General features: G+C 41.0%; 1 protein-coding gene across 1 annotated transcript; it reads left to right on the top strand.

Annotated features, from left to right (window-relative positions):
• Positions 1–8,794: 8,794 nt before the first annotated feature.
• LOC18026219 lies at positions 8,795–12,235 on the top strand. The gene is made up of 9 exons (XM_006409644.2): positions 8,795–9,051; positions 9,132–9,307; positions 9,935–10,116; positions 10,209–10,493; positions 10,575–10,633; positions 10,740–10,776; positions 10,860–10,931; positions 11,009–11,333; positions 11,658–12,235. The coding sequence occupies exons 1-9, from the start codon at positions 8,964–8,966 to the stop codon at positions 12,030–12,032; spliced, it is 1,599 nt and encodes a 532-aa protein (XP_006409707.1). The 5' UTR covers positions 8,795–8,963; the 3' UTR covers positions 12,033–12,235.
• Positions 12,236–24,449: the final 12,214 nt, after the last annotated feature.

Raw genomic sequence — 24,449 nt, 5'->3', positions numbered from 1 at the left:
ACACACATTCATTGGTCGAATATCTAGCAATGATTGGATCGGACCATAGACCAATAGTTGCTACAATAGCGGATAAGCTTTCTCGTAAGAAAGCTCAATTTAGATTCGATAAAAAATGGCTAGGGCAAGAGGTTATTATGGACACTATTGTTAAAGGTTGGGATTTGAATCATTGGGGGGGGGGCGGGGGGGGGGAAACCTTATTTGTGGACAAAATTAGGAATCGTTGTCGAGAAATATCTAAATGGAGATTTAATCTTAAACCATATGGACGGGAAAAGATTGAAGACCTGAAACGGGCTTTAGAGGAAATTCAAAACGATGGCACACAATCAGAAGAGGAAGTAATAGCGGTCTCCAAAAAGCTAAGAGAAGCATATAAAAACGAGGAATTATTCTGGCAACAAAAAAGTAGGACCAAATGGGCTTTACTTGGGGATAAAAATACAAAATTCTACCATGCAAAAGTCAAACAACGGAGAGCGAGAAATCGTATTATTGGTTTACACAATACATCAGGCACATGGTTCACTTCGGACAAAGCGATTGAACAGTTGGCAGTAAATTATTTCGATGAATTATTCACTTCAACTTCTCCATCGGAGTTCAAGAAGCATTAAGAGAGATAAAGCCTTTAATCACGGATAGTCACAATGCGATTCTAACCGCTAGGACTACAAAGGAGGAGGTATGTAATGCATTATTTATGATGAATCCGGAAAAAGCCCCATGATATGATCGTGACCAGCTCAGAGGAGGAGGAACCAGAGGTATCTGGCAGGATTACTCGTTCCAGAGCTAGAGAGATGGCTAAGGAGGCTCACGCACTCATAGCTGCATAGGACATCGATCAACTGGAGGCTGGAGCTCACATCTTCAATATCTCTATCTTGAAGAATGAAGAACCCAGTAACAATGACTAGGTAACTTAGGTGATGATTCTGTACTCTTTTCCTTGGTGAGGATTTTGGAAGGCAAGGAGGTTCTTCTCCAAGGTTTTTAACGAGGCAGAAATCATTGCTACGTCGAGTTACTTAGAAGTTGTTACTAATGGGTAATAATGTGCAAAGTCACAATGACTTGTGCACTAGTTGTTTTAGGCGCACCACTTAGGATTTAGAAGGGACGCCTCGCTGTTTTATTTTTTAATCAAACTTCGTGTTGTTTTTATTTCAGACTTCATGTAGTTTTGTATTAGGGCTGCGATTTCTCTCTAACTCTATTTAAGAGAGAAAATCGCCTAAGTATTATTCAGTGAAGAATTTTGATCAAACTTTTAACGTGTTCTTCTCTCTTTGATTTCTGAGAACTAAAAACTCTGAAATTCGAATCTCTTAAAACTAATCTGTTTACAAGAGATTCTTCTATCCTTCATCATCATCAATTCGATTATCACACTACCACCACACTATCAATCGATCTTCGCACCATCACAAATCATTGATCCGACCGCTGCAACCACCTTCACCATCCCATCGAGTCACGCAACCAGCCACCATCACCACTCCATCGCATCATCGCTGCATCCCATCCACCACATCGCCACATCTATTGCCTCTTGCTTCAGAGTTGATCACCTAGGATCGTATCACGTGGTATCAGAGATGCCACATCTATTGCCTTTTTTTTTTTTTTTTTTTTTTAAAAAAATTTTTCAGGTACCATGGAGCTTTCGGCTGAGGCAATGGAAGCTCTGAACCGAGCAATGTCTCAACAAATTAAAGAAGCGAATCAAGCCATAGCAACTCAGGTCACCCAACAAATCGAACAACTCAACGACAAGTTCGAGACCAAGATGAGTGATCTGCTCAAAGATCTCAGTGCAAGTGGAGAAGAGTCGTCTCAAACTCCAACTCCGTCAGAAGCAATGCGCTTAGCTAAGGGTAAAGGGCATATAGGATCTTCCCGGAAACTTCCACGCCACCCAACACCTTCCGAAGCCAGGACTAAAGCTAAGTCCAGTCGAAGCCAGATTGGGGGCAGAGAGACTACGTTTAATCCAAGGAGGAACCCTACTGGTGCAGATCGAGATGGCCCAAGGGTACATCGTCAGCACCGCAGAGAGGAATATATTGCTGGGCATCGAGTTACCCTGGAATCAGACCCAGAATACTATGAGGAGGACGAAGCTTCTGATCATAGCAGAGAAACTGTGAGACGAGATCGAGGCCGAGGACATGGTCGAGATTATGATCCTCTACGACAGCAGCTGCGTCATATCAAAATCCAGTATCCTCCTTTCCATGGAACTAATGATCCCGAAGCTTATCTAGATTGGGAAAGGAAGATGGAGTCTAATTTTCTGGTCCAAGGAACTTACGAGCTCAACAAGGTGAAGATTGCAGTTTCAGAATTTCATGGGTATGCGCTTCTATGGTGGGAGCAGTTGGGAGTCACCAGAAATCGCCTGAGAGAACTTCCGATTACTACTTGGGATCAGCTTGTTATACAGATGAGGAAGAGATTCGTTCCAGCACATCATCAGCGCGAAATACTCAACAAGCTCAGGCGCCTCGTCCAAGGTACGAAGTCTGTTCGAGATTACTATCAGGAATTGGAAACTTTGCTTATTCGTGCAGATTTACGAGAAGGAGATGAGATGGTAATGTCGAGATTTCTTGGAGGACTTAACCGAGAAATTCAGGACAAGGTGGAACTTCAGGATTTCACAGATATACAAGAGATGGTGCATAAGGCTGAATTGGTGGAATCTCAAGTCAAGAGGCGAAATTTCAAGTCCACATTCACGCCTAGTGTGCCTAAGCCTAAGGAGATCAGCAAACCAGCTTATTCCAGAGACATCAAATCACCCTCTACTGGACTTAAAGAAGAAGCTAAAGCTGAGCTCAAACCAAGAAGTGGTACTTCTATCAGCAATGTGAGGTGTTTCAAATGTCAAGGAATGGGACATTACTCTCGAGATTGCCCAAACAAGAAGGTTTTCTTGTTACATGAGGGAGGAGAGATAGTTCCTCAAGAGGATTCAGAGGCCGAATATGAATTAGAGGAAGAGGAAGAAGCTGCTGCTGTGGGCGAGATGCTGGTTGCCAGAAGGACTTTGAGTGTTCAGAGTCAACCTGAAGAGACTTGTCAGCGAGAGAACCTGTTTCATACGAGATGCTTCATTCAAGGAAAAGTTTGCAGCCTGATCATAAATGGAGGAAGTTGTACTAATGCTGCAAGCGAAGAGATAGTTAAGAAGCTCCAGCTCAAGACTATTCCTCATCCAAGGCCGTATAAGCTTCAGTGGTTGAATGCAGTGGAGCCTTGACCGTATCTCAGCAAGTGATGGTTTCTCTATCCATTGGGAAGTATGAAGATGAGATTCTATGTGACGTCCCCATGGGTTCGAGTCATGTGTTGCTAGGCAGACCGTGGCAATCAGATCGTAGGGTGATACACGACGGTTACACCAACAAGCACTCATTCGAGTTCAAAGGTCGCAAAATTACCCTCCTACCTCTCACGCCTACCGAGATTTATCAAGATCAAATTCAAATGAAGCTCAAGGAGAAGGAGAAAGTCGCCAACAGCCTCTACATAAACCACAGTGAATTTTCTAAACTCTTTGATCCTGAAATGACTACTTTTATGTTTGTGTACAAGGAATCCCTTGTTAGTACTAACCCTTCACAGGAGCTTCCTAGTGCTATGTTTGAGATTTTGCAGGAATACAAGGACGTTTTTTCAGTAGAAATTCCACCAGGGCTACCTCCAATTCGCGGGATAGAGCATCAGATTGACTTGGTACCAGGATCAGCCTTACCTAACAGGCCAGCATACCGAACCAACCCTGTAGAGACTAAGGAGCTGCAGAAGCAAGTGGAAGAGCTGATGAGCGAAAGAACAAGCTAATGCCCAGAGTTGATGGACCATTCGCAGTCATCAAAAGAATCAACAACAACGCCTATCAGATTGATCTTCAAGGTAAGTATGATGTTTCTGATGCTTTCAATGTTTCTGACTTGCTTCCTTATGTTGCAGATTCAGATTTGAGGACAAATCCTTTTCAAGAGGGAGAGGATGATATGATCGTGACCAGCTCAGAGGAGGAGGAACTAGAGGTATCTGGCAGGATTACTCGTTCCAGAGCTAGAGAGATGGCTAAGGAGGCTCACGCACTCATAGCTGCAGAGGACATCGATCAACTGGAGGCTAGAGCTCACATCTTCAATATCTCTATCTTGAAAAATGAAGAACCCAGTAACAATGACTAGGTAACTTAGGTGATGATTCTGTACTCTTTTCCTTGGTGAGGATTTTGGAAGGCAAGGAGGTTCTTCTCCAAGGTTTTTAACGAGGCAGAAATCATTGCTACGTCGAGTTACTTAGAAGTTGTTACTAATGGGTAATAATGTGCAAAGTCACAATGACTTGTGCACTAGTTGTTTTAGGCGCACCACTTAGGATTTAGAAGGGACGCCTCGCTGTTTTATTTTTTAATCAAACTTCGTGTTGTTTTTATTTCAGACTTCATGTAGTTTTGTATTAGGGCTGCGATTTCTCTCTAACTCTATTTAAGAGAGAAAATCGCCTAAGTATTATTCAGTGAAGAATTTTGATCAAACTTTTAACGTGTTCTTCTCTCTTTGATTTCTGAGAACTAAAAACTCTGAAATTCGAATCTCTTAAAACTAATCTGTTTACAAGAGATTCTTCTATCCTTCATCATCATCAATTCGATTATCACACTACCACCACACTATCAATCGATCTTCGCACCATCAAAAATCATTGATCCGACCGCTGCAACAACCTTCACCATCCCATCGAGTCACGCAACCAGCCACCATCACCACTCCATCGCATCATCGCTGCATCCAATCCACCACATCGCCACATCTATTGCCTCTTGCTTCAGAGTTGATCACCTAGGATCGTATCACCCCAGGACCAGACGGAATGACTGCACTTTTTTACCAACGTTCATGGTCGTTCATTAAAACGGATATTGTGAACTTAGTCTGACAAGAGGTTAAATATGACAAATATTTGTCTAATTCCAAAAACGGAAAGACCCACGAAGATGACAGAATTACGGCCTATTAGTTTATGCAACGCCGTCTATAAGATCATTTCTAAACTACTCTGTCAGAGACTGAAACATCAATTACCTGGCTTGATCTCGGAAACCCAATCGGGCTTTGTGGTCGGGCGGTTGATTTCAGATAATATTCTCATTCCTCAAGAGATGTTCCATGGATTACGGACAAATCCATCGTGCAAAAATAGATACATAGCAATTAAAACGGATATGAGTAAAGCTTATGATAGAGTTGAATGGTCTTTCACTGAACACTTATTACGGAGATTTGGTTTTACAGAGAGATGGATAACATGGATGATGCGGTGCATTACATCTGTAAGATACAAAGTTCTTTTAAATGGACAGCCTCGGGGGCACATAACTCCAGGGAGGGGACTCCATCGAGGAGATCCGCTTTCACCATATTTGTTTATCCTATGTACGGAAGTTTTAATTGCCAACATAAGGAAAGCTGAGGATGAGAAGTTGTTAACGGGGTTTAAGATAGCAAGAGCGAGCCCATCAATATCACATCTACTTTTTGCGGATGATAGTTTATTCTTTTGCAAAGCAAACAAGGAAAAATGCCACAAGATACTAAGCATTCTCAGACAGTATGAGGGAGTTTCACGCCAACAAATCAATTTTGAGAAATCATCAGTTCAATTCGGACATATGGTTCCGGAGGAAATACAACAGGAATTGAAACAAATTCTGGGAATTACAAAAGACGGAGGCACAGGGACATATCTTGGCATTCCAGAGAGTATGGGGGGAGCCAAGACCAAGATCTTTAATTTTGTTGTAGACAGACAACAAGATAGAGTTAATAGTTGGACATTGAGGTTATTATCAAAAAGGGAAAAAGAAGTTCTAATCAAATCGGTGGCGTCTGTAATGCTAACCTTTGTTATGTCATGCTTTCGGTTGCCCAAGTCAACAACAGCAAAACTTACAAGTGCAGCAGCACGGTTGATATGATCGTGACCAGCTCAAAGGAGGAGGAACCAGAGGTAGCTGGCAGGATCACTCGTTCCAGAGCTAGAGAGATGGCTAAGGAGGCTCACGCACTCATGGCCGTAGAGGACATCGATCAACTGGAGGCTGGAGCTCACATCTTCAACATCTCTATCTTGAAGAATGAAGAACCCAGTAACAATGACTAGGTAACTTAGGTGATGATTCTGTACTCTTTTCCTTGGTGAGGATTTTGGAAGGCAAGGAGGTTCTTCTCCAAGGTTTTTAACGAGGCAGAAATCATTGCTACGTCGAGTTACTTAGAAGTTGTTACTAATGGGTAATAATGTGCAAAGTCACAATGACTTGTGCACTAGTATTTTGGCGCACCACTTAGGAATTTTAGGGACGCCTTGCTGTTTATTTTTAAACCAAACTTCTTGTTGTTTTATTTCAAACTTCATGTAGTTTTGTTATTAGGGCTGCGATTTTCTCTCTTAGTCTATAAAACAGAGAAAATCGCCTAAGTGTTATTCAGTGAAGAATTTTTAGCCAACTTTTAACAGGTTCTTCTCTCTTTGATTTCTGAGAACTAAAAACTCTGAAATTCGAATCTCTTAAAACTAATCTGTTTACAAGAGATTCTACTATCTCTCCATTCCATCGATATCATCATCATCATCGCACCTATTCGATCATCACACCACGTCCACCCTCTCATCTCACTCGATCCGCCGAACCACCATCACCATATTCGACTCGATCCTCAAGCCATTGCCACCATCGAACCGATCATCACCACCCCATCTCCTCATCGCTATAGTCTGTCCACAAAATCGCAGCATCAGTTGCCTTTTCTTCAGAGTTGATCACCTAGGATCGTATCAACGGTACTGGTGGAGCTCTGATGGACAACAACAAGGTATGCATTGGTTTGCATGGAAAAAGATGTGTAGAGATAAGGTGGAGGGGGGAATGGGATTTTGTGATGTGGAAAATTTTAATACAGCTTTATTGGCAAAACAATTATGGTGTTTGATAGATAGACCTAATTCACTTTTTGCGCGAGTATTTCAGGGACGATACTTTCAGAAAACAAGTCCTTTAGATCCGGTACGTTCATATTCCCCACCCTATGGATGGCGGAGCATAATATCAGCTAGATCTCTAGTTAATAAAGGGCTAATTAAAAGAGTCGGTTTGGGTTGCTCTATCTCTGTATGGAAGATCCGTGGATACCGTCTTCTCGTCCGAGATCAGCAACTTGTAAGGGTTTTAACTATTACCCGAATCTCATGGTTAATCAGTTGATTGACCCACAAACAAATACATGGAATATGAGATTGATAACGGCCATTATTGATCCAATGGATGTCGAGATTATTCGTGGAATTCTCATTAGTAAATCTTACAGGCCAGATTCATGGGGATGTCATTTCACAAAACCTGGGAAGTTTACGGTTAAATCGGGGTACAAAACTGATATCAACTACCAGAGGAAACACTAGAGGTTGTATATGGGCCAGATATAACAGCATTACATGCTCACACTTGGACTCTAAAATGCCCTCCAAAATTATAACATTTTATATGGCAAGCAATATCCAGATGTCTCTCGGTGGCATCTAGGTTACAATCCCGAGGAATACAATACGATACAAAATGTCCACGGTGTGGAAATGAGGAAGAAGCAATCAATCATGTTCTGTTTGAATGTCCTCCGGATCTCCAAATTTGGGCTTTATCCTGGATCCCAACACCCTCTCGTGTTTTCCCTATGACATCGGCTTACGCAAATTTTGATCATCTTTTTTGGAGATTACCAAAAGATTTGGAAAATACCCAATTTCCATGGATTGCATGGTATAGTTGGAAGGCACATAATGAGAAGCTGTTTTCGAATATCGATGTAGACCCATAAACTACATTAAAGATAGCGGAGACAGAAGCGGCTTTATGGGAAGAAGCTCAAAATTCAGAACAAGAATTTATACTAAGTAATACTGCCAATCCATCGCTTCACCCAATGTCACTCACATACGAAAGCTGGTGGTGTTATATTGATAGCTCTTGGAAAGAAACGGATACAACAACAGGATTATGGTGGTACTATTTTAACGAAGGTGCTATTGATAAAATTGTGGGTGCAAAAAATATACGGAGGAGTCTTACATCACTACATGCAGAGGTGGAAGCTCTTATTTGGACCATGCACTGCATGATAGAAAATCACAAGACCTAAGTAGCTTTTGCAACAGACTGTTCCGAATTGGTGAAGATAGTATCTATCCCCGACGAATGGCCAGCTTTTGCTCTACACCTGGAAAAAATTGGGAAGATAAAGGAGAAATTCATTTGAGTATCGCATATCTTACGTGCAGAGAATTCGAAGACAGATAAACTAATAAGAAATGCTCGTATCTATCCTCACAACGTTATTTATGTAAACTTGGTATCTCCAGTTTGGTTAGCTAAACCATTCTAGATACTTAGACTGTCGATAAAAAAAATTGATATTATTTCTTTGAATTTCTAACCGTTTTAAATATTTAATCTGTTGGTAAAAAAAATACTACAAAATAATAAAAACCGTGTTCCCTTTTAAAAATACATAATTTTTTGGAATATTGTAACAAATTACTTCATATTTAAATCTTGAATTAATTACCAAAAGAAAATAATTAGCCTGACAATCTTCTCAAAATATTTAGTAAAAACTTCTTTCGGAATGCACATTAAAAAACTTTTGAAATGGGGAAATAAAAACAAAATTAAGGAAATGTGATTTGTAAATTAAAAAGGCCATGGATTCGAGGAAGAGAAGAGAACCGCGTCAAGCGGGATCTCAAATCAATCGTGGTCTTAACACGTCTGCCATTGTTTCTCTATCAACGATCGATTATCGATAATTAACATAAAAACACAGAAACAAGAGAATAAACATTAAAAACAAAATCGAAAAAAAAAGAAATCAGACAGTATGTTGTATTCCAGATCTAGAAGAGTGTTTGTACTTCTGTGTATTCTTTCTTCAATTCTTCTTGTTGCCACTGCAACATCAATTGCAGGTAAGAAACACAGACAATACTTAATGGTTTCTTGAATTTTTTTATGATTTTTTTTTTCTATTTGGCTTGGATTGTTGCAGAAGAAGGAGGTGTCGAAGAATGGAGGACAAGTGTAAACGAAAGGTTTATGGCAGAGGAAAATGGAGAAAACTCGTCTCTCATTTTGTCTGCAAAGAGAACAAAAAGAAAAGATCCAACTGAGAATTTCAAGCTTTATACTGGTGGATGGAACATAAGCAATTCGCATTATTGGAGTGTGAGTCTTTATTTCTGTGGTCCAATGTCCTAAATTTTCTCTGTTGGGTGCTATTTCTCTCCTTTCCCAAGTTGGGTTTGACTTGTGTTCTTAGATTCCTAAATCTTTCGTTAAACTTTTGATCTTTACCCGGAAAATTCTGGCTATGTGGACTTTGATTGTTTTAATATGTAATTATCCTTCGTTAATGGAAAATTTGGATTAGTATTTGTGCTACTACGAATTAATCAGTGGCGAAATTGGATAACATTCATGACTAGCTTTTTTTATTAAATCAATTTCTGCTTATATGGATGAAAGATGTTTGAAACCAATCGATATTTTTTTCATCTTTGTCATTGTTCTTAGATTCCTAAATTTTGATTAAACTTCTGTCTTTACCATCAAAACTCTGGCTGAGTGCTGTAAGGCTGAATGGATTGTAATTCTGCTTACTATAAATTAATCAATTGAAAAACTAGATTAGCATTCATAACTAGCCTTCTTGATTGAACTTACATAGATGAAATATGTTAGAAGGGAATCGAGATTTTTCATCTTAATGGTGACTCCGGACCATTTTGGAGGATATTTATGGCATAAGCAATTGACTAAAAAATCCTTTTACATCCTTTGCTTGTGGTGCAGTCTGTTGCTTATACAGCAATGCCATTCGTTGTTATAGCAGCAGTTTGGTTTGTGTTCTTCGGGCTATCCTTGTCTATCATTTGCTTTTGCTTTTGCTGCTGCGCCCGTCAACCTTACGGCTATTCGCGGGTTGCTTATGCTCTCTCCCTTATCCTCCTCATATCGTTCACAATTGCAGCAGTGTAAATGCCCCTCTCTCTCTCTCTTACTGGCTCTTCTATTGTCATCCTTTTTTCTTAATAAAAGGTGCTGTATCTTGTGGTTGGTATTTCAGTGTGGGGTGTGTTTTCCTGTACACGGGTCAAGGGAAATTTCATACTAGCACATCAGATACGTTGGACTATGTGGTGAGGCAGGCAAATTTCACGTCAGAAAACCTCAGGAATGTGTCAGATTATCTCAACGCAGCTAAGAAGATAGATGTGCAGTCCATAGTTCTTCCGGGGGATGTTTTATCAAGCATCGACAACATACAAGGGAAGATCAACTCCTCCGCCACTACACTTTCTGTCAAAACAATGGAGAACCAAGAGAAGATTCAAAATGTCTTGGACAACATGTAAAAGTCTGGTACCATATTGTTATTTTTTTCACCTGCTTTCATCTGTTTTACTTAAAATTTCTCTCTTATTTGTTGCAGGAGACTTGCACTCATCATCATTGCAGCCGTGATGCTTTTCCTTGCATTTATCGGATTCTGTAAGTCTTCTGGTTATATGCTTGAGCAAAGTCTTAGGGATTGTTAGCTGATTACATGACTCGCAGCACTTAACTTGCCAATTATTCTCATTGTGATTTCATACAGTACTCTCTGTCTTTGGTCTCCGGTGCCTTGTATATACGTAAGTGAAGTCTCATTCTCATTTTCCGTTTTACCGTTAGTTTCATTTTATGCATTTAATCTCTTGTGATTAACAACGGGTAGGTTGGTGATCCTTGGTTGGATTCTTGTCACCGGTACTTTCGTCTTGTGTGGTGTATTTCTGCTTCTACACAAGTGAGTTCTGTTCCCTCTCTACCATTTGTCTACTCAATGCATTAAAAGGTTTAATAACATTTGTTTTACTTTGTCAGCGTTGTCGGGGATACGTGTGTTGCCATGGACCAATGGGTCCAACACCCAACAGCTCACACGGCTCTAGACGATATTCTACCATGCGTTGATAACGCAACCGCGAGGGAACTATTGACTCGGACGAAGCTTGTGTCATACCAGTTGGTTAACCTTGTTGACAATGCGATCAACAACATGGCCAACAGGAACATCCCGCCTCAATTACAGCCCCTTTATTACAACCAGTCGGGTCCCCTAATGCCTGTGCTCTGTAACCCCTTCAATGCTGATCTCTCGGACCACCAGTGCCAGCCTGGTGAGGTCCATCTGAGCAATGCAACAGAGGTAAACCTAGGATTTCCTCTCTTACCAAATACATGTTTTGTTTCCGAGAATTTTAGAATCACAAATAGAAACTGAAATCAAATGAATCAGACAAAACCCAAACTGTAAGAAATGTTTCCTTCGGCAAGGACGATAAGCAACGCTCTCGGTTTAAAACCAATAAACCCTATAAAACCCGTCAAAGCGCTCTCTAAGTTTGGATGAGCCTGACACTGATACAATTTCCTGAACTAAGAAAAAGGAAATACTAGTTGATTAAAAAACATGTCTTTAACACTTGTAGAAAAATTGCCATAATCTCTCTTATGATTCGTTTTGATGCAGGTGTGGAAGAACTACACTTGCCAAATTGTAACACCGGGAACTTGCAGCACACAGGGACGTCTGACACCAAAGCTTTACACCCAGATGGCTGCAGCAGTTAATGTAAGCTATGGTCTGTACAAGTACGGTCCATTCTTGGCAGACCTGCGAAGTTGTGACTTCGTGAGGTCTACATTCACTGATATAGAAAGGGATCATTGCCCGGGACTGAAGAGATACACGCGGTGGATCTATGTGGGTCTTGTGTTGGTGTCTACTGCTGTAATGCTGTCTTTGGTGTTTTGGGTTATTTACGCGCGGGAGAGGAGGCACCGGGTTTACACGAAAGACTACAATGCTATGCACTCTGAAGCTCCAAGGGACAAGGGCCCGTGAGATGTTATGTTCTTTTGCCGTGTTTATAGTGTACATTATGTGTGTGAGAAGTTGGTGATCTTCTGTGTAGTGGTTGACGCGAAAGAATCTTTGACTGTGATTGTTGTCATTAATGTTTTTTTATATCTGATTATGTTGGGATCTACTTCGAAATGAGCTTTTGTGGAACAAGAATGCTATTTTTTATTTCTTGGGTTTAATGCATAAAAAAAACTACGCTTTTATTAATTTATTAATTTTTTTGCAAAAATGACATTCACCTTTTAAAAATGCAAATCAATCTTCTTATCCCAAAACTCACCTGCAATACATCTTATGCGTATTGTATTATCATGTAATTTACAACAAAAATGGCACAGCTTATAATACTGCATAAGATTCAAACAGATTTTAGAAAAAACTTATGAAATTAGAATGTATAAATTTGGGGGTTTACAAGAACCCCGTTTTGATTTGATTATCTGATTTTCACCATCTCTGATTTTTGAGGTAAGGAAATTGACTTGCGTTTTTTAAAGGTGAGGGTCGATCTAGCCCAATAAATTAGATATAATTTTTAAAAAAAATCTAATTACTTTTTCGTTTTTTTTTGAAAAATGAATAAAATTTTGGATATACAAAGAAAATCGATTCTTTACATTTTTATGCTTTGAATATTTACAAAAAAAAATTCTATTTTACAGAGATATTTTTAAATTTAAAAATGGATATGTGTTGTGAAAACTTAGAAACTTTATTAATCACTGGAATGTATATATAGAGTACATAGGGAATTTATGTTAAGTACAATGCCCTGATGGGTCTAATGGGCCGGTATAAGAGTCCATATATGATATGTGTTATAACACTCCCCCTTGGACGAGTGAACCGGGTCAGCTACTCAATCGGGATCTCGATAATGCGCTGGGGAATGTTGCCTCATTAAAACCTTACCAGGAAAAACCCAGTGGGACAAAACCATGGTGAAGGAAAAAGAGTACAACACGCATTACTCCCCCTGATTGTAGCATCACTGCAGATCTCTAAGTCTATACATTCCTATCTGTTTGACGAGCTTCCGGTGTGTTGAAGTAGGCAATGATTTGGTGAAGATGTCAGCTGAATTCTCACTGGATCGGACCTGCTGAACGCTGAGAGTGCCGTCCTTCTGCCAGTCTGAGGTTGAGAAGAACTTCGGTAGAATGTGCTTCGTCCGATCTCCTTTGATATATCCTTCCTTGAGCTGAGCTATGCATGCCGCGTTGTCTTCATACATCACCGTGGGCTGTGTGTCTTCGTCCATACCACAATCTCTGCGGATGTGCTGAGTCATGGAGCGCAGCCAGACGCATTCCCTACTAGCCTCATGAATGGCTAGGATTTCAGCATGGTTTGATGAAGTGGCAGTGAGTGTCTGCTTCATTGATCTCCAAGAGATGGCTGTTCCTCCATGCGTAAAAACGTAGCCAGTTTGAGACTTGGCAGTGTGCGGATCTGATAGATATCCTGCATCGGCGAAGCCGACTAACCCATCTTTATTTTGGTTAGTATAGAAGAGTCCTAAGTCTTGAGTACCTCGAAGGTATCTTAGGAGATGTTTTATACCGTTCCAGTGCCTCTGAGTTGGAGATGAACTATATCGAGCGAGGAGGTTCACGGCGAAACATATGTCTGGTCTAGTGTGACTAGCCAGGTACATTAACGCTCCTACAGCACTGAGGTATGGCTTTTCAGGACCAAGGATTTCTTCATCATCCTTTTTGGGACCAAGAGGGTCATCACTTAAGCTTCTAACTACCATTGGGCTGGTCAATGGGTGAGCTTGGTCCATATTAAATCGCTTGAGTACCTTTTCGATATAAGCCGATTGATGCACAAGGATTCCTCCTTTGATGTACTCAAGTTGTAATCCCAAACAGTACTTTGTTTTGCCTAGGTCTTTCATTTCGAATTCTACTTTTAAGCAGTCGACTGTTTGGGAGATCTCACCAGATGTTCCGAGGATGTTTAGATCATCCACGTATACTGCTATGATTACAAATCCTTTGTTTGAGTACTTCTTGATGAAGATGCATGGATTGATGGGGTCATTTTTGTAGCCTTCTTTGATGAGGTAATCGCTGAGGCGGTTGTACCACATACGCCCACTTTGTTTCAGTCCATACAAGGATTTGTTCAGCCTGATGCAGTATTGATCTCGAGATGCATTTTTGTCTTTTAGTTCAATGCCATCTGGGAGTCTCATATATATTTCGTTGTCCAGGGGCCCATAGAGATATGCGGTTACAACATCCATTAACCGCAGATCAAGATTTTCTCTTATGGCCAGACTTATGAGGAATCGGAATGTTGTTGCATCCACCACTGGAGAATAAGTCTCCTCATAATCGATTCCGGGTCTCTGTGAGAATCCTTGTGCTACAAGCCGTGCTTTGTATCGAACGACTTCACCGAGTTCGTTCCTTTTGCGCACAAAGACCCATTTGTGGCCCACTGGCTTGATGTGTGATGGGGTCCGGATGATCGGACCGAACATGTTTCTGAGTTTGAGACTCTTTAACTCCACGTTTATGGCTTCTTTCCATTTTAGCCAATCTGTTCGATGTGTACACTGTGTTATTGACGTGGGTTCTAGATCCTCTTGCGTGAGCGCAACATCAAGTGCTACTTTGTATGCAAAGAGTGCATTTAAGTCAACTTCTTTTCGATTCCATTGTATTCCGGACATATTGTAATTGATGGAGATCTCATTGTTATCTTCTGAACCTGGAGATTCGGCGTCCCGAACTTCCATTGAGGGTTCATTAGATTGAGTCTCAGCCGCGGCTATGTCTGATATTGCAGGAATCCCGGTTTCGGTTATTGCACCTTTCTTTGATTTCCGGGGATTCTTATCTTTGGAACCGAGAGGTCTGCCCCGTTTGAGACGTGGTGCAGACTCTGTAGCAACTTGGGTCTGTCCCGTTGGGACAGCTATTCGTACTGGTGCATTACAAGCTGGGATGTACGATTTGGTTACTTTGGTCGGGTCAGCAAAGGAATCTGGCAATTGATTAGCTAGCTTTTGATAATGAATAATCTTTTGGATCTCTGAATCACATTCTAGAGTCCGAGGATCTTGCCAATTTAATGATGTTTGATTCCATGAAAGATCTTTGACCAGCTTGTTTGTCTCACCACCTAAAGAGGGATATACCGATTCATCGAATTGACAATCCGCATATCTGGCCTTGAAGAGATCTCCAGTGGTTGGCTCGAGATATCTTATGATGGTGGGAGAGTCAAAACCAACATATATTCCCATCCTTCTTTGAGGTCCCATTTTGGTTCGATGTGGTGGAGCAATGGGTACATATACTGAACACCCAAATGTTTTGAGATGGGAGATGTCTGGCTCATGACCCGAGAGTAGTTGGGATGGGGAATATTTGTGTTCACTAGATGGCCGGATGCGTATGAGTTCAGCAGCATGTAATACTGCATGTCCCCATGCTGAGGCCGGGAGCTTTGATCTCATGAGTAATGGTCGGGCTATCCATTGAATGCGTTTAATGAATGATTCAGCCAATCCATTTTGAGTATGGACATGTGCTACAGGATGTTCCACGGTTACCCCCATGGCCATACAGTAGTCATTAAATGCTTGTGAGGTAAATTCACCAGCATTGTCAAGGCGGATAGTCTTTAGTGGGAAGTCAGGGAAATGGGCCCGCAATTTTATGATTTGGGCCAAGAACCTAGCGAAGGCTTGGTTCCGAGAGGACAAGAGACAAACATATGACCAACGGATCGATGCGTCTATAAGGACCATGAAGTACCGGAATAGTCCGGAAGATGGATGTATAGGTCCACAGATATCGCCCTGGATTCTTTCTAGGAAATGAAGTGTTTGTTTAGAGATTTTAACTGGTGAAGGCCGAGTGATCAATTTGCCTTGAGAACAAGCTGTGCACATGAGGTGTTGAGGATAAGCTCGGTTTTCTTTGAGGGTATGCCCTTGAGAGTTTTGAATTAGTTTACGCATCATATTTGCACCGGGATGACCGAGCCGGTCGTGCCAAATAGTATAATCAGTAAACCGGGCTTTGAGAGTGGTATTAGCTTCAATCATACTGACTTTAGCATGGTAAAGTCCAGTAGAGAGCGCGGGTATGGTTTCGAGGATTTGTTTATGGCCGTCTACGGTTTTAGTGACTAGGAGGGATTCTTTGTTCCCTTGACCTTGGGTTTCTATGTGGAAACCATTCTATCTTATATCCTTGAAGCTCAGAAGATTTCTCTTCGAACTAGGAGAATATAGAGCATCTGGTATTTCAAGTTGTGTGCCATTTGATAGCAACACATAGGCATGGCCATATCCTTCGATAAGGTTTGAGGGACCCGCGATGGTGCTAATATTTGCGGTTTGATAGGTTAGGTTTATGAAGTAACTTTTGTTTCTTAAGATAGTGTGGCTGGATCCACTATCTACGACTATGGTTTCCATTTGCTAGTGTGCTTCATTATGAATAGAAGATAGAATTCAGTATTGAGGAATTCAGAAAATGTGATAAATCATAAAGTAAAGCAGTGTCTGAGAATAAAGGCAAATGAAAAAAAAAATGAAACAAATCCCAAAATGAAAAAAAAATAAAGAACAAAATCAAATTGTATCAGAGTTTCAGATGATTGAATTAATCGAGGAGATCAGCTGTTTCATAGTCCATGGGGTCGGTCTGCTCGTTTGTGGTGTTCTCATCATCAAGGAGGTCGTCACCTTCCAGGTTAGCAGCATCGACTGGCTGAGTCATGTTGGCTTCAGCAGGAGCTTTTCCGTACTTCTGGTATAGATCGCAGTGGATCTTGGGGGTGCGACATTGCTTTGTTGGGTGGTTGAACATCCCACATCTGGTACAAGCAGAGTGATCGGGGTTGGTGTGGCGGGTCGGCTTGGTGATGCCTCGACCACGACCAGGACCATAACTGAGGTTAGGTCGGTTGCCACGACCATGTCCGCGTCCACGTCTTCCACGTCCATGTCCTCGGCCATTACCACGTCCATTACCACGTCCACGGCGGTGATCTGAGGATCTATCGGGTTGAACATGGTAGGACTCTTGACGAGAAGCTGGGACAGGAGCCGATCCCGGGGGCCTCATAGCGCTGTTCCTCATAAGCAGCTGGTTATTCTTCTCAGCGAGGAGAAGACAGGACAACAAGTCTTCGTACAATGTGTGTTTCATTGCACGGTATTGTTGTTGGAGCACAACATTCTCTGTGCTGAATGTGGATAATGTTTTCTCGAGGAGATCATTATCTGTCACATCCTCGCCACAGAGTTTCCGGATGGCAACAATACGAAAGAGTTCGTTGTTGTAATCATCTACGGATTTGTAGTCCTGGAACCGAAGGTTCTTCCAGTCGAAATCTGCCTGAGGCAACTAGACCATTTTCTGATGGTCATATCGCTTTTTCAGCGCTTGCCACAATTCAAGTGGATTCTCAAGAGTGAGATATTGCTGCTTAAGGCTCGGGGCCAGATGATGGCGTATGTGACATATCGCCTGAGACTGTCCCTTACGGGATGCGGTGTTACCGTCGGTAATGCACGCATCGAGTTCTTTCGATGCAAGGAACAAGCGCATGTCTAGGGCCCACTCGAGGTAGTTATCCCCGGAGACGTGAAGGGCCTCGAATTCACATTTCTGAATGTTTGACATCTGAAACATGAGATTGATTTTGTTAGGGATTGTTTTGAGAAAATTTTGAATGCTGATGATGAAACTTTCTATTTTGAGAATATTTCTATTTTAGGAAAGTTTCTAAATTTGGAAAGTTTCTAATTTGGGTAATTTTCTAAATGAGGAAAGTTTCTATGTCGGGAAAATTTCTATATGAGGAAAGTTTTTATATGAGGAAACTTTCTATTAGAGGGAACTTTCTCGGAAATAGTAAATTTTAAAGGGTATGGTTTTAGTTACCCCGAACATGATGTCGGTTTAATAGCTGTGATTTAATCGGTTAAAGCCGAATATAATTTCGGTTAATGAGAACCAGGTTTAGCCGGTTTTAGGCGGTTTAGGAGGAACCCTAGGGGAGCCGAATATGATTAGGGTTTTATCTAGGGTTTTAACGGTTTGGAAAACATATTTTGGATGTGATTTCGAGATCTATAGGATCTGTGGTCGATGGTTTTAATAATTTCACAAGGACAACAAAGAAATCACGTGAAAAGGACTAGGGTTTAAGCATTATGACTTACGATTTTGAAGATTACAAAATCGTGAATCAAGCTTAGGATTTAGGGTTGATTTTCTTAGTTTATTCAATCAAGTAAGCTGCAACAAGCTTATTAAACATGAAGAAAATCGAATAGGTTTATGCCATAAACATGGCCAAAAACGGTTGTTAGGTTTTTGTAGATTAAGGTTTTATAAAACGAGTTTAAAACCTTTGAACATGCATAAACTTGTAATTTAAACAATCAATCAACAAGTTATCAATCAATCATCAGAGTATCAAACACTTTCAATCAATTAGAGATCGATTTTTTTTTTTTTTTTTTTTTTTATAGGGTTTTGAAGTGTTTAAACAACAGGTTCTATGGCTCTCAGTTTTAGAAGATAACTTTTCCACCTTTGGATTTCTGACAGGCTAATGAAACTGGGAGCTAATAGACCTCAGTTAGCCGCTACAAATTCCAAGGATTGATCACCAAAACTGGAGAAGCTGCTGGTTGAAGAACGAAAAACTCGGATCTGGTTTTTTTTTTTTTCGGTTGATCGTCGTGTACTGTAAGTGTGCGTGAGGGCGCGTCCGACGTTGGATCGACAAACGGTTTTCACCAGTAGATTCGTCTCGTCGAGGGCTTCGATTTGATATGTAGATCGTCTTCTGGTTCCTCACGGTTTGGAAGATATGCGTCTTTTAAGTTTCGACTTGCTTTTAGGGTTTTGGTGGTGGCCGGATTTATTAGGGTTTTTCGCTCAGAGAGTCTTATCGTGCTGATAACGTGTTGTGAAAACTTAGAAACTTTACAAAAATTTCTAAAACTTTACAAAGATTTTTGTAATGGACTCGAGAGAGTTCTGTCTTCCGGTGGCCGTATCTTTCAGCTCGCTTCTCCAAACTCATCGATTCCAACTGTTCTGAGATCTAGACTCAATTATTTTGATCTTTTCTGTAGACCCCGGAGGCTGAATCGGCCGGCAAGACCTTTCGGTAATGCGATTTCGGAGATGTATCTGCACCTGGGAATTTTGGCCGAGAAGCCCGTATGCGTTTTGGCCGAGAAATCCACCCGCGGTACATGAAAATCTCTGAGAAAAAGCTTCCCGCGGTACAGGCGATCGCCGAGAACCTCCAAAAGGCAGGTTTCGCCATTTTTAAAGCTCTGATCACCATTTATTTTACTAGTTTCACCTTTTCAACTCCAAATAGCTCCAAATACACCTGATAAACACTCCAAACCATGCAAAGACTCATTAGGACCTAATGCAACCCCTAAGCCCTAAAACAACACCTAAAGGCCTAAAATGCATGAAATAAAACATGCTTTGGAATGAATTATACAACCTAAATGATGCAAATTATGAACATATCATCTACCTTGATCAGCTCAAGCTTGAGCAAAACAGCAAAGGTAAAAACGTTCTGAGTGACCCCTCAAACACTACTTCCACTAAAATGAGAGTGAGGGAATGAGAAAAACCCAGCAAATGGCCTTTGAGAGTGAACCCGGGAGGTCAAACACTTGTTTATTTGTGAGGCCGAGTGAGATCAAGCATGCTATACTTTTGAGACAGCCTTTTGCCTTACTTGTTTTTAAAGAAGCTTTGGCTAGCACTACTGACCTTAAGCCGGCACTCCCGAGCAGCATTTCTTCCGTTTTGCAGGACTTTGCCAATGTATTTCCGTAGGACGACCCAGGCGGCTTAACACCGATCCGAGGGATCGAACATCAGATCGATTTCGTGCCTGGTGCCTCAGTACCATACTGTCCTGCTTACCGAACCAATCCGGTGGAGACCAAGGAGCTGAAACGGCAAGTTGACGAGCTTATGGCCAAGGGTTATATCCGGGAGAGTATGAGTCCATGTGCTGTACCCGTGTTGCTGGTGCCAAAGAAGGATGGAACCTGGAGGATGTGCGTGGATTGCAGAGCCATCAACAACATAACAGTTAAGTATCGCCATCCCATTCCGAGATTAGATGATATGTTAGACCAATTGCATGGGTCTTGCGTATTTTCTTTGATTTGAAAAGTGGATATCACCAAATCCGAATGAAGGAAGGTGATGAATGGAAAACAGCTTTCAAAACTAAGCACGGTCTTTATGAGTGGCTAGTCATGCCCTTTGGCCTTACCAATGCACCTAGTACTTTCATGCGCCTAATGAACCATGTCCTTAGGTCTTTTATAGGTGTTTTCGTTGTAGTTTACTTCGATGACATTTTGATTTATAGCAAGAACTTAGAGGAACACGTTTTGCATTTGAGAAAGGTGTTAGATGTGCTTAGGCAAGAACGGCTGTTTGGAAATTTCAAGAAATGCTCTTTTTGTACGGATAACGTTGTCTTTTTAGGCTTTGTTTTGAGCTCCGGGCATTCAGGTCGATGAACAAAAGATCAAGGCCATTCGGGATTGGCCGAGTCCAAAGATGGTTGGAGAAGTCATGAGCTTTCACGGACTGGCTGGGTTCTATCGGTGGTTTGTCCGAGAGTTCAGCACCATAGTCGCACCATTGACCGAGGTCATCAAAAAGGACGTGAGCTTCAAGTGGGAACAGGCTCAGGAGGACGCTTTCCAGCTTCTGAAACACAAGCTTACTCACACACCCTTACTTGTCTTACCAGATTTCCTTAAAACCTTTGAAATTGAATGTGATGCATCTGGTGTAGGTATCGGGGCTGTGCTGATGCAGGAAAAGAAGCCGGTCGCGTTCTTTAGTGAGAAGCTGGGTGGAGCCACTCTTAACTACCCAACCTATGACAAGGAGCTATACGCCTTGGTCTGTGCACTCTAAACGTGGCAACATTATGATATGATCCTAGGTGAGGATCAAGCCCTGGATTACTCTCCAACGGTTGTAATCTCAAAGTCAAGCGACTTGATGAATTTGCGGAATGAAGTGAAGGTTTAGGAAGTTATGAGATATGGAATTGACGGAATGATCAAGTGAGATTAGGTTTAATATAGAAGATGGAATTGGTGGTAAAGGCCTTGATACTTCTAAGAGAGATGGTAGATCTCTTAGACTATCAACAGAATTGGTTAGTTTGTAAGGCAAGGATAAAGATCCGAATACACTTAACAAACAATGATGAAACGATTTCAGAGAAAGAGATTAATAGAAAAGGGTTTGATGGATTGAAAAGAAAGACAAGGAGTCATACATATAGAGTCTTGAATCACTTAAGGAATAACAACGACAGCTAAGACTTCTTAAAGACTTGACGACTAAGACTCTAAAGTAGTTTGAATTTGAAAATAGGCTCCTCTCTTCCTTGATCGAGTCTGGTGAACAAATGGGCTGAGTTTTCATCAATAGGCCTTTTGTAATAGTATTGTGAACAAGCCCCATTAAAAACCTTGTTTGGAAAACTCAATTGGGACAAAACCAAACGAAGGGAAAAAGAGCACCAGTCACAACACCTCTCTTGATGAACTCTTAGGTGGCTTGTATCACAACCAGAGTAGTTGGATTAGCACACTTAAGATTGCCCTGAATAGTGTGTAATAACTTGTGAAAAGCTTGCTTGAACTTCATTGCTCTTGATCTTGTCATTGGACCAATCGGAAGATGCAAGTCTTTATCTTCGTCTATACTTGATTCCTCGGGTTTCAGCTGCTCTTGGTCTTCACTCGATTCTAGCTCAAACTCTCCTTGTTCTCCATCAATCTCCTCAGTTCCTAAGCTGGTCTTGGTCATATCATCCTCTCCCACTTGAAAAGGATTTGTCCTCAAATCTATATCTTCTGCAAGAAAAGGAACTAAGTCAGAAACATTGAAGCTCGAACTCACATAATATTTACCTTGGAGGTCCAGCTGGTAAGCATTATCATTGATCTTCTTGATGATCTTGAAGAGTCCATCGATTCGCGGCATAACCTTAGACTTTCTTTCATTGGGAAATTTGTCTTTCCTTAAGTAAATCCACACCATGTCTCCTTCTTCAAAGACCATTTTCTTTCGGTTCTTGTTAGCATGCTTGGCATAGTACTTAGTCTTATTCTCAATGTTGATACGCGCCTTCTCATAGATCCTTTTCACTAGCTCTGCCTTTTCCTTTCAATCCAAGCTAACTCTTGAACTCAAAGGTAAAGGCATTAGATCCAAAGGTGAAGTGGGATTGAACCCATAAACGATTTCAAATGGGGAAAACTGAGATGCAGAATGATTGGCATGATTATAAGCGAATTCTACATGTGGTAAACATTCTTCCCAAGTTTTAAGGTTCTTTTTAATCAATGCACGCAACAAGGTAGACAAAGTTCTATTAACTACTTCAGTTTGACCATCTGATTGCGGATGACATGTGGTAGAGAAAAGCAGTTTAGTTCCTAACTTAGACCAGAGAGTTTTCCAAAAGAAACTAAGGAACTTAGTATCTCTATCAGAAACTATAGTTGTAGGCATGCCATGCAATCTCACAATATCTCTAAAGAACAACTTAGCAACGTTCATGGCATCATCAGTTTTGTTACATGGAATAAAATGAGCCATTTTAGAGAACCTATCTACAACCACAAAGATAGAATCCTTACCTGTCTTGGTCCTAGGCAATCCAACTACAAAGTCCATAGAAATATCATGACACGGATGAAAAGGAATAGGCAAAGGAGTATACAAACCGTAGGGTTGTTTCTTAGTCTTAGCTTGCTTGCAAGTGACACATCGCTCACATGCCCTCTCGATGTCTTTCTTCATATGTGGCCACTAAAAGTGTTCTTGGACTGTGCTAAGAGTTTTGGCAATGCCAAAGTGACCCATTAGTCCACCTGCGTGAGCTTCTTTGACAAAAAGATCTCGAATAGAGGAGTTAGGCACACATAGACGATTTTCAAAGAATAGGAAATCACCAGCTCTATAGTATTTTCCACTACCAAACTTTTCACACGAAGCATATATATCCTTAAAATCAGCATCAGTAGGATATAGACTCTTAATATGTTCAAAACCGAGTAGTTTAGTCTCTAAAGAGTTCAAGAGAACATACCTGCAAGACAATGCATCAGCCACCACATTATCTTTACCTTTCTTGTACTTGATGACATATGGGAAAGTTTCGATGAACTCAACCCACTTAGCATATCTTTTATTCAGCTTATGTTGGCCTTTAAGGTACTTGAGAGACTCATGGTCAGTGTGAATGACGAATTCTTTAGGCGAGAGATAGTGTTGCCACGTTTGGAGAGCTCTCACAAGCGCATAAAGCTCCTTATCATATGTAGGATAGTTCAATGTCGCTCCTCCAAGTTTATCACTAAAGAATGCAACAGGTCTTTTCTCCTGCATAAGAACAGCACCAATACCAATTCCTGAGGCATCGCATTCTATCTCAAAAGTTTTATTAAAGTCAGGAAGAGAAAGCATCGGGGAATGAGTAAGCTTATCCTTCAAAGTTTGAAATGCTTCTTCTTGGTCTTGTTCCCATTTGAATCCCACGTTTTTCTTGATAACCTCAGTGAGGGGAGCTGCTAGAGTACTAAAGTCTTTGACAAACCTTCGATAGAACCCCACATAAAAGCTTCTTACTTCACTATCAGACTTTGGACTTGGCCAGTCTCTAATCGCCTTTATCTTTTCCTCATCAACCTTGATTCCATCTGCACTCACAACAAAACATAAAAAGACAAGGTTATCTGTTCCAAAAGTGCATTTCTTTAAATCAAATACAAGGCTTCCTTTCTAAGCACTTCTAAAACCTTTCTAAGATTCTCTACATGTTCATCTAAGCTTTTGCTGTAAATTAAAATGTCATCAAAGTATACCACAAAAAAATGACCTATTGATTGCGAGCAAAAGCGCGGGGTTTGTTGTCTTCGTTTTACTAAGCTTCAGGTTTTAAGTTTATAACCCCTAAATGTCTGCAAGTGCACAGATGTGCGCTGTAGTACTTAGGGTATCGATCCACAGAGACTTAGTTGTTTCAGTACGAATTCACTGCAACGCTTAAATCAGATTAGAACTAAACGGTTTGGGTTTTGGTTTTGGGTTTTGGGTTGTCACTAAATCTAAACTAGAAGGCAAAGAAAACAAAAGCAATTGAAGGCAATTAAAACAAGTAAAAAGCGATTAAACCAAGGCTAATGAAAGCAGGTAATAAGCGAATAAATCAAAGACAAATTGAAAGCAGGAAAAATCGAATAAGAAGCAACGGTTGTAAGCAATTAAAGACAAACGTTGGGGCTCAAGGGGTTTCGCAGGGGTTCATGGACTAGGCTATGTCGATTTT

The sequence above is a fragment of the Eutrema salsugineum genome, unplaced genomic scaffold (genome assembly GCF_000478725.1).
Source record: "Eutrema salsugineum unplaced genomic scaffold, Eutsalg1_0 scaffold_11, whole genome shotgun sequence".
NCBI lineage: Eukaryota > Viridiplantae > Streptophyta > Magnoliopsida > Brassicales > Brassicaceae > Eutrema > Eutrema salsugineum.
Note: the sequence above shows the minus strand (reverse complement) of the source record. Positions and strands in the feature narration are given on the sequence as shown.

Bases quoted from the DNA above. Each gene is read 5' to 3' on its own strand.
- LOC18026219 (XM_006409644.2), top strand. From the start codon at position 8,964: ATGTTGTATTCCAGATCTAGAAGAGTGTTTGTACTTCTGTGTATTCTT. The intron at 10,634-10,739 runs GTAAGTCTTCTG...GATTTCATACAG, and splicing joins CCTTGCATTTATCGGATTCT to TACTCTCTGTCTTTGGTCTC. The intron at 11,334-11,657 runs GTAAACCTAGGA...GTTTTGATGCAG, and splicing joins ATCTGAGCAATGCAACAGAG to GTGTGGAAGAACTACACTTG.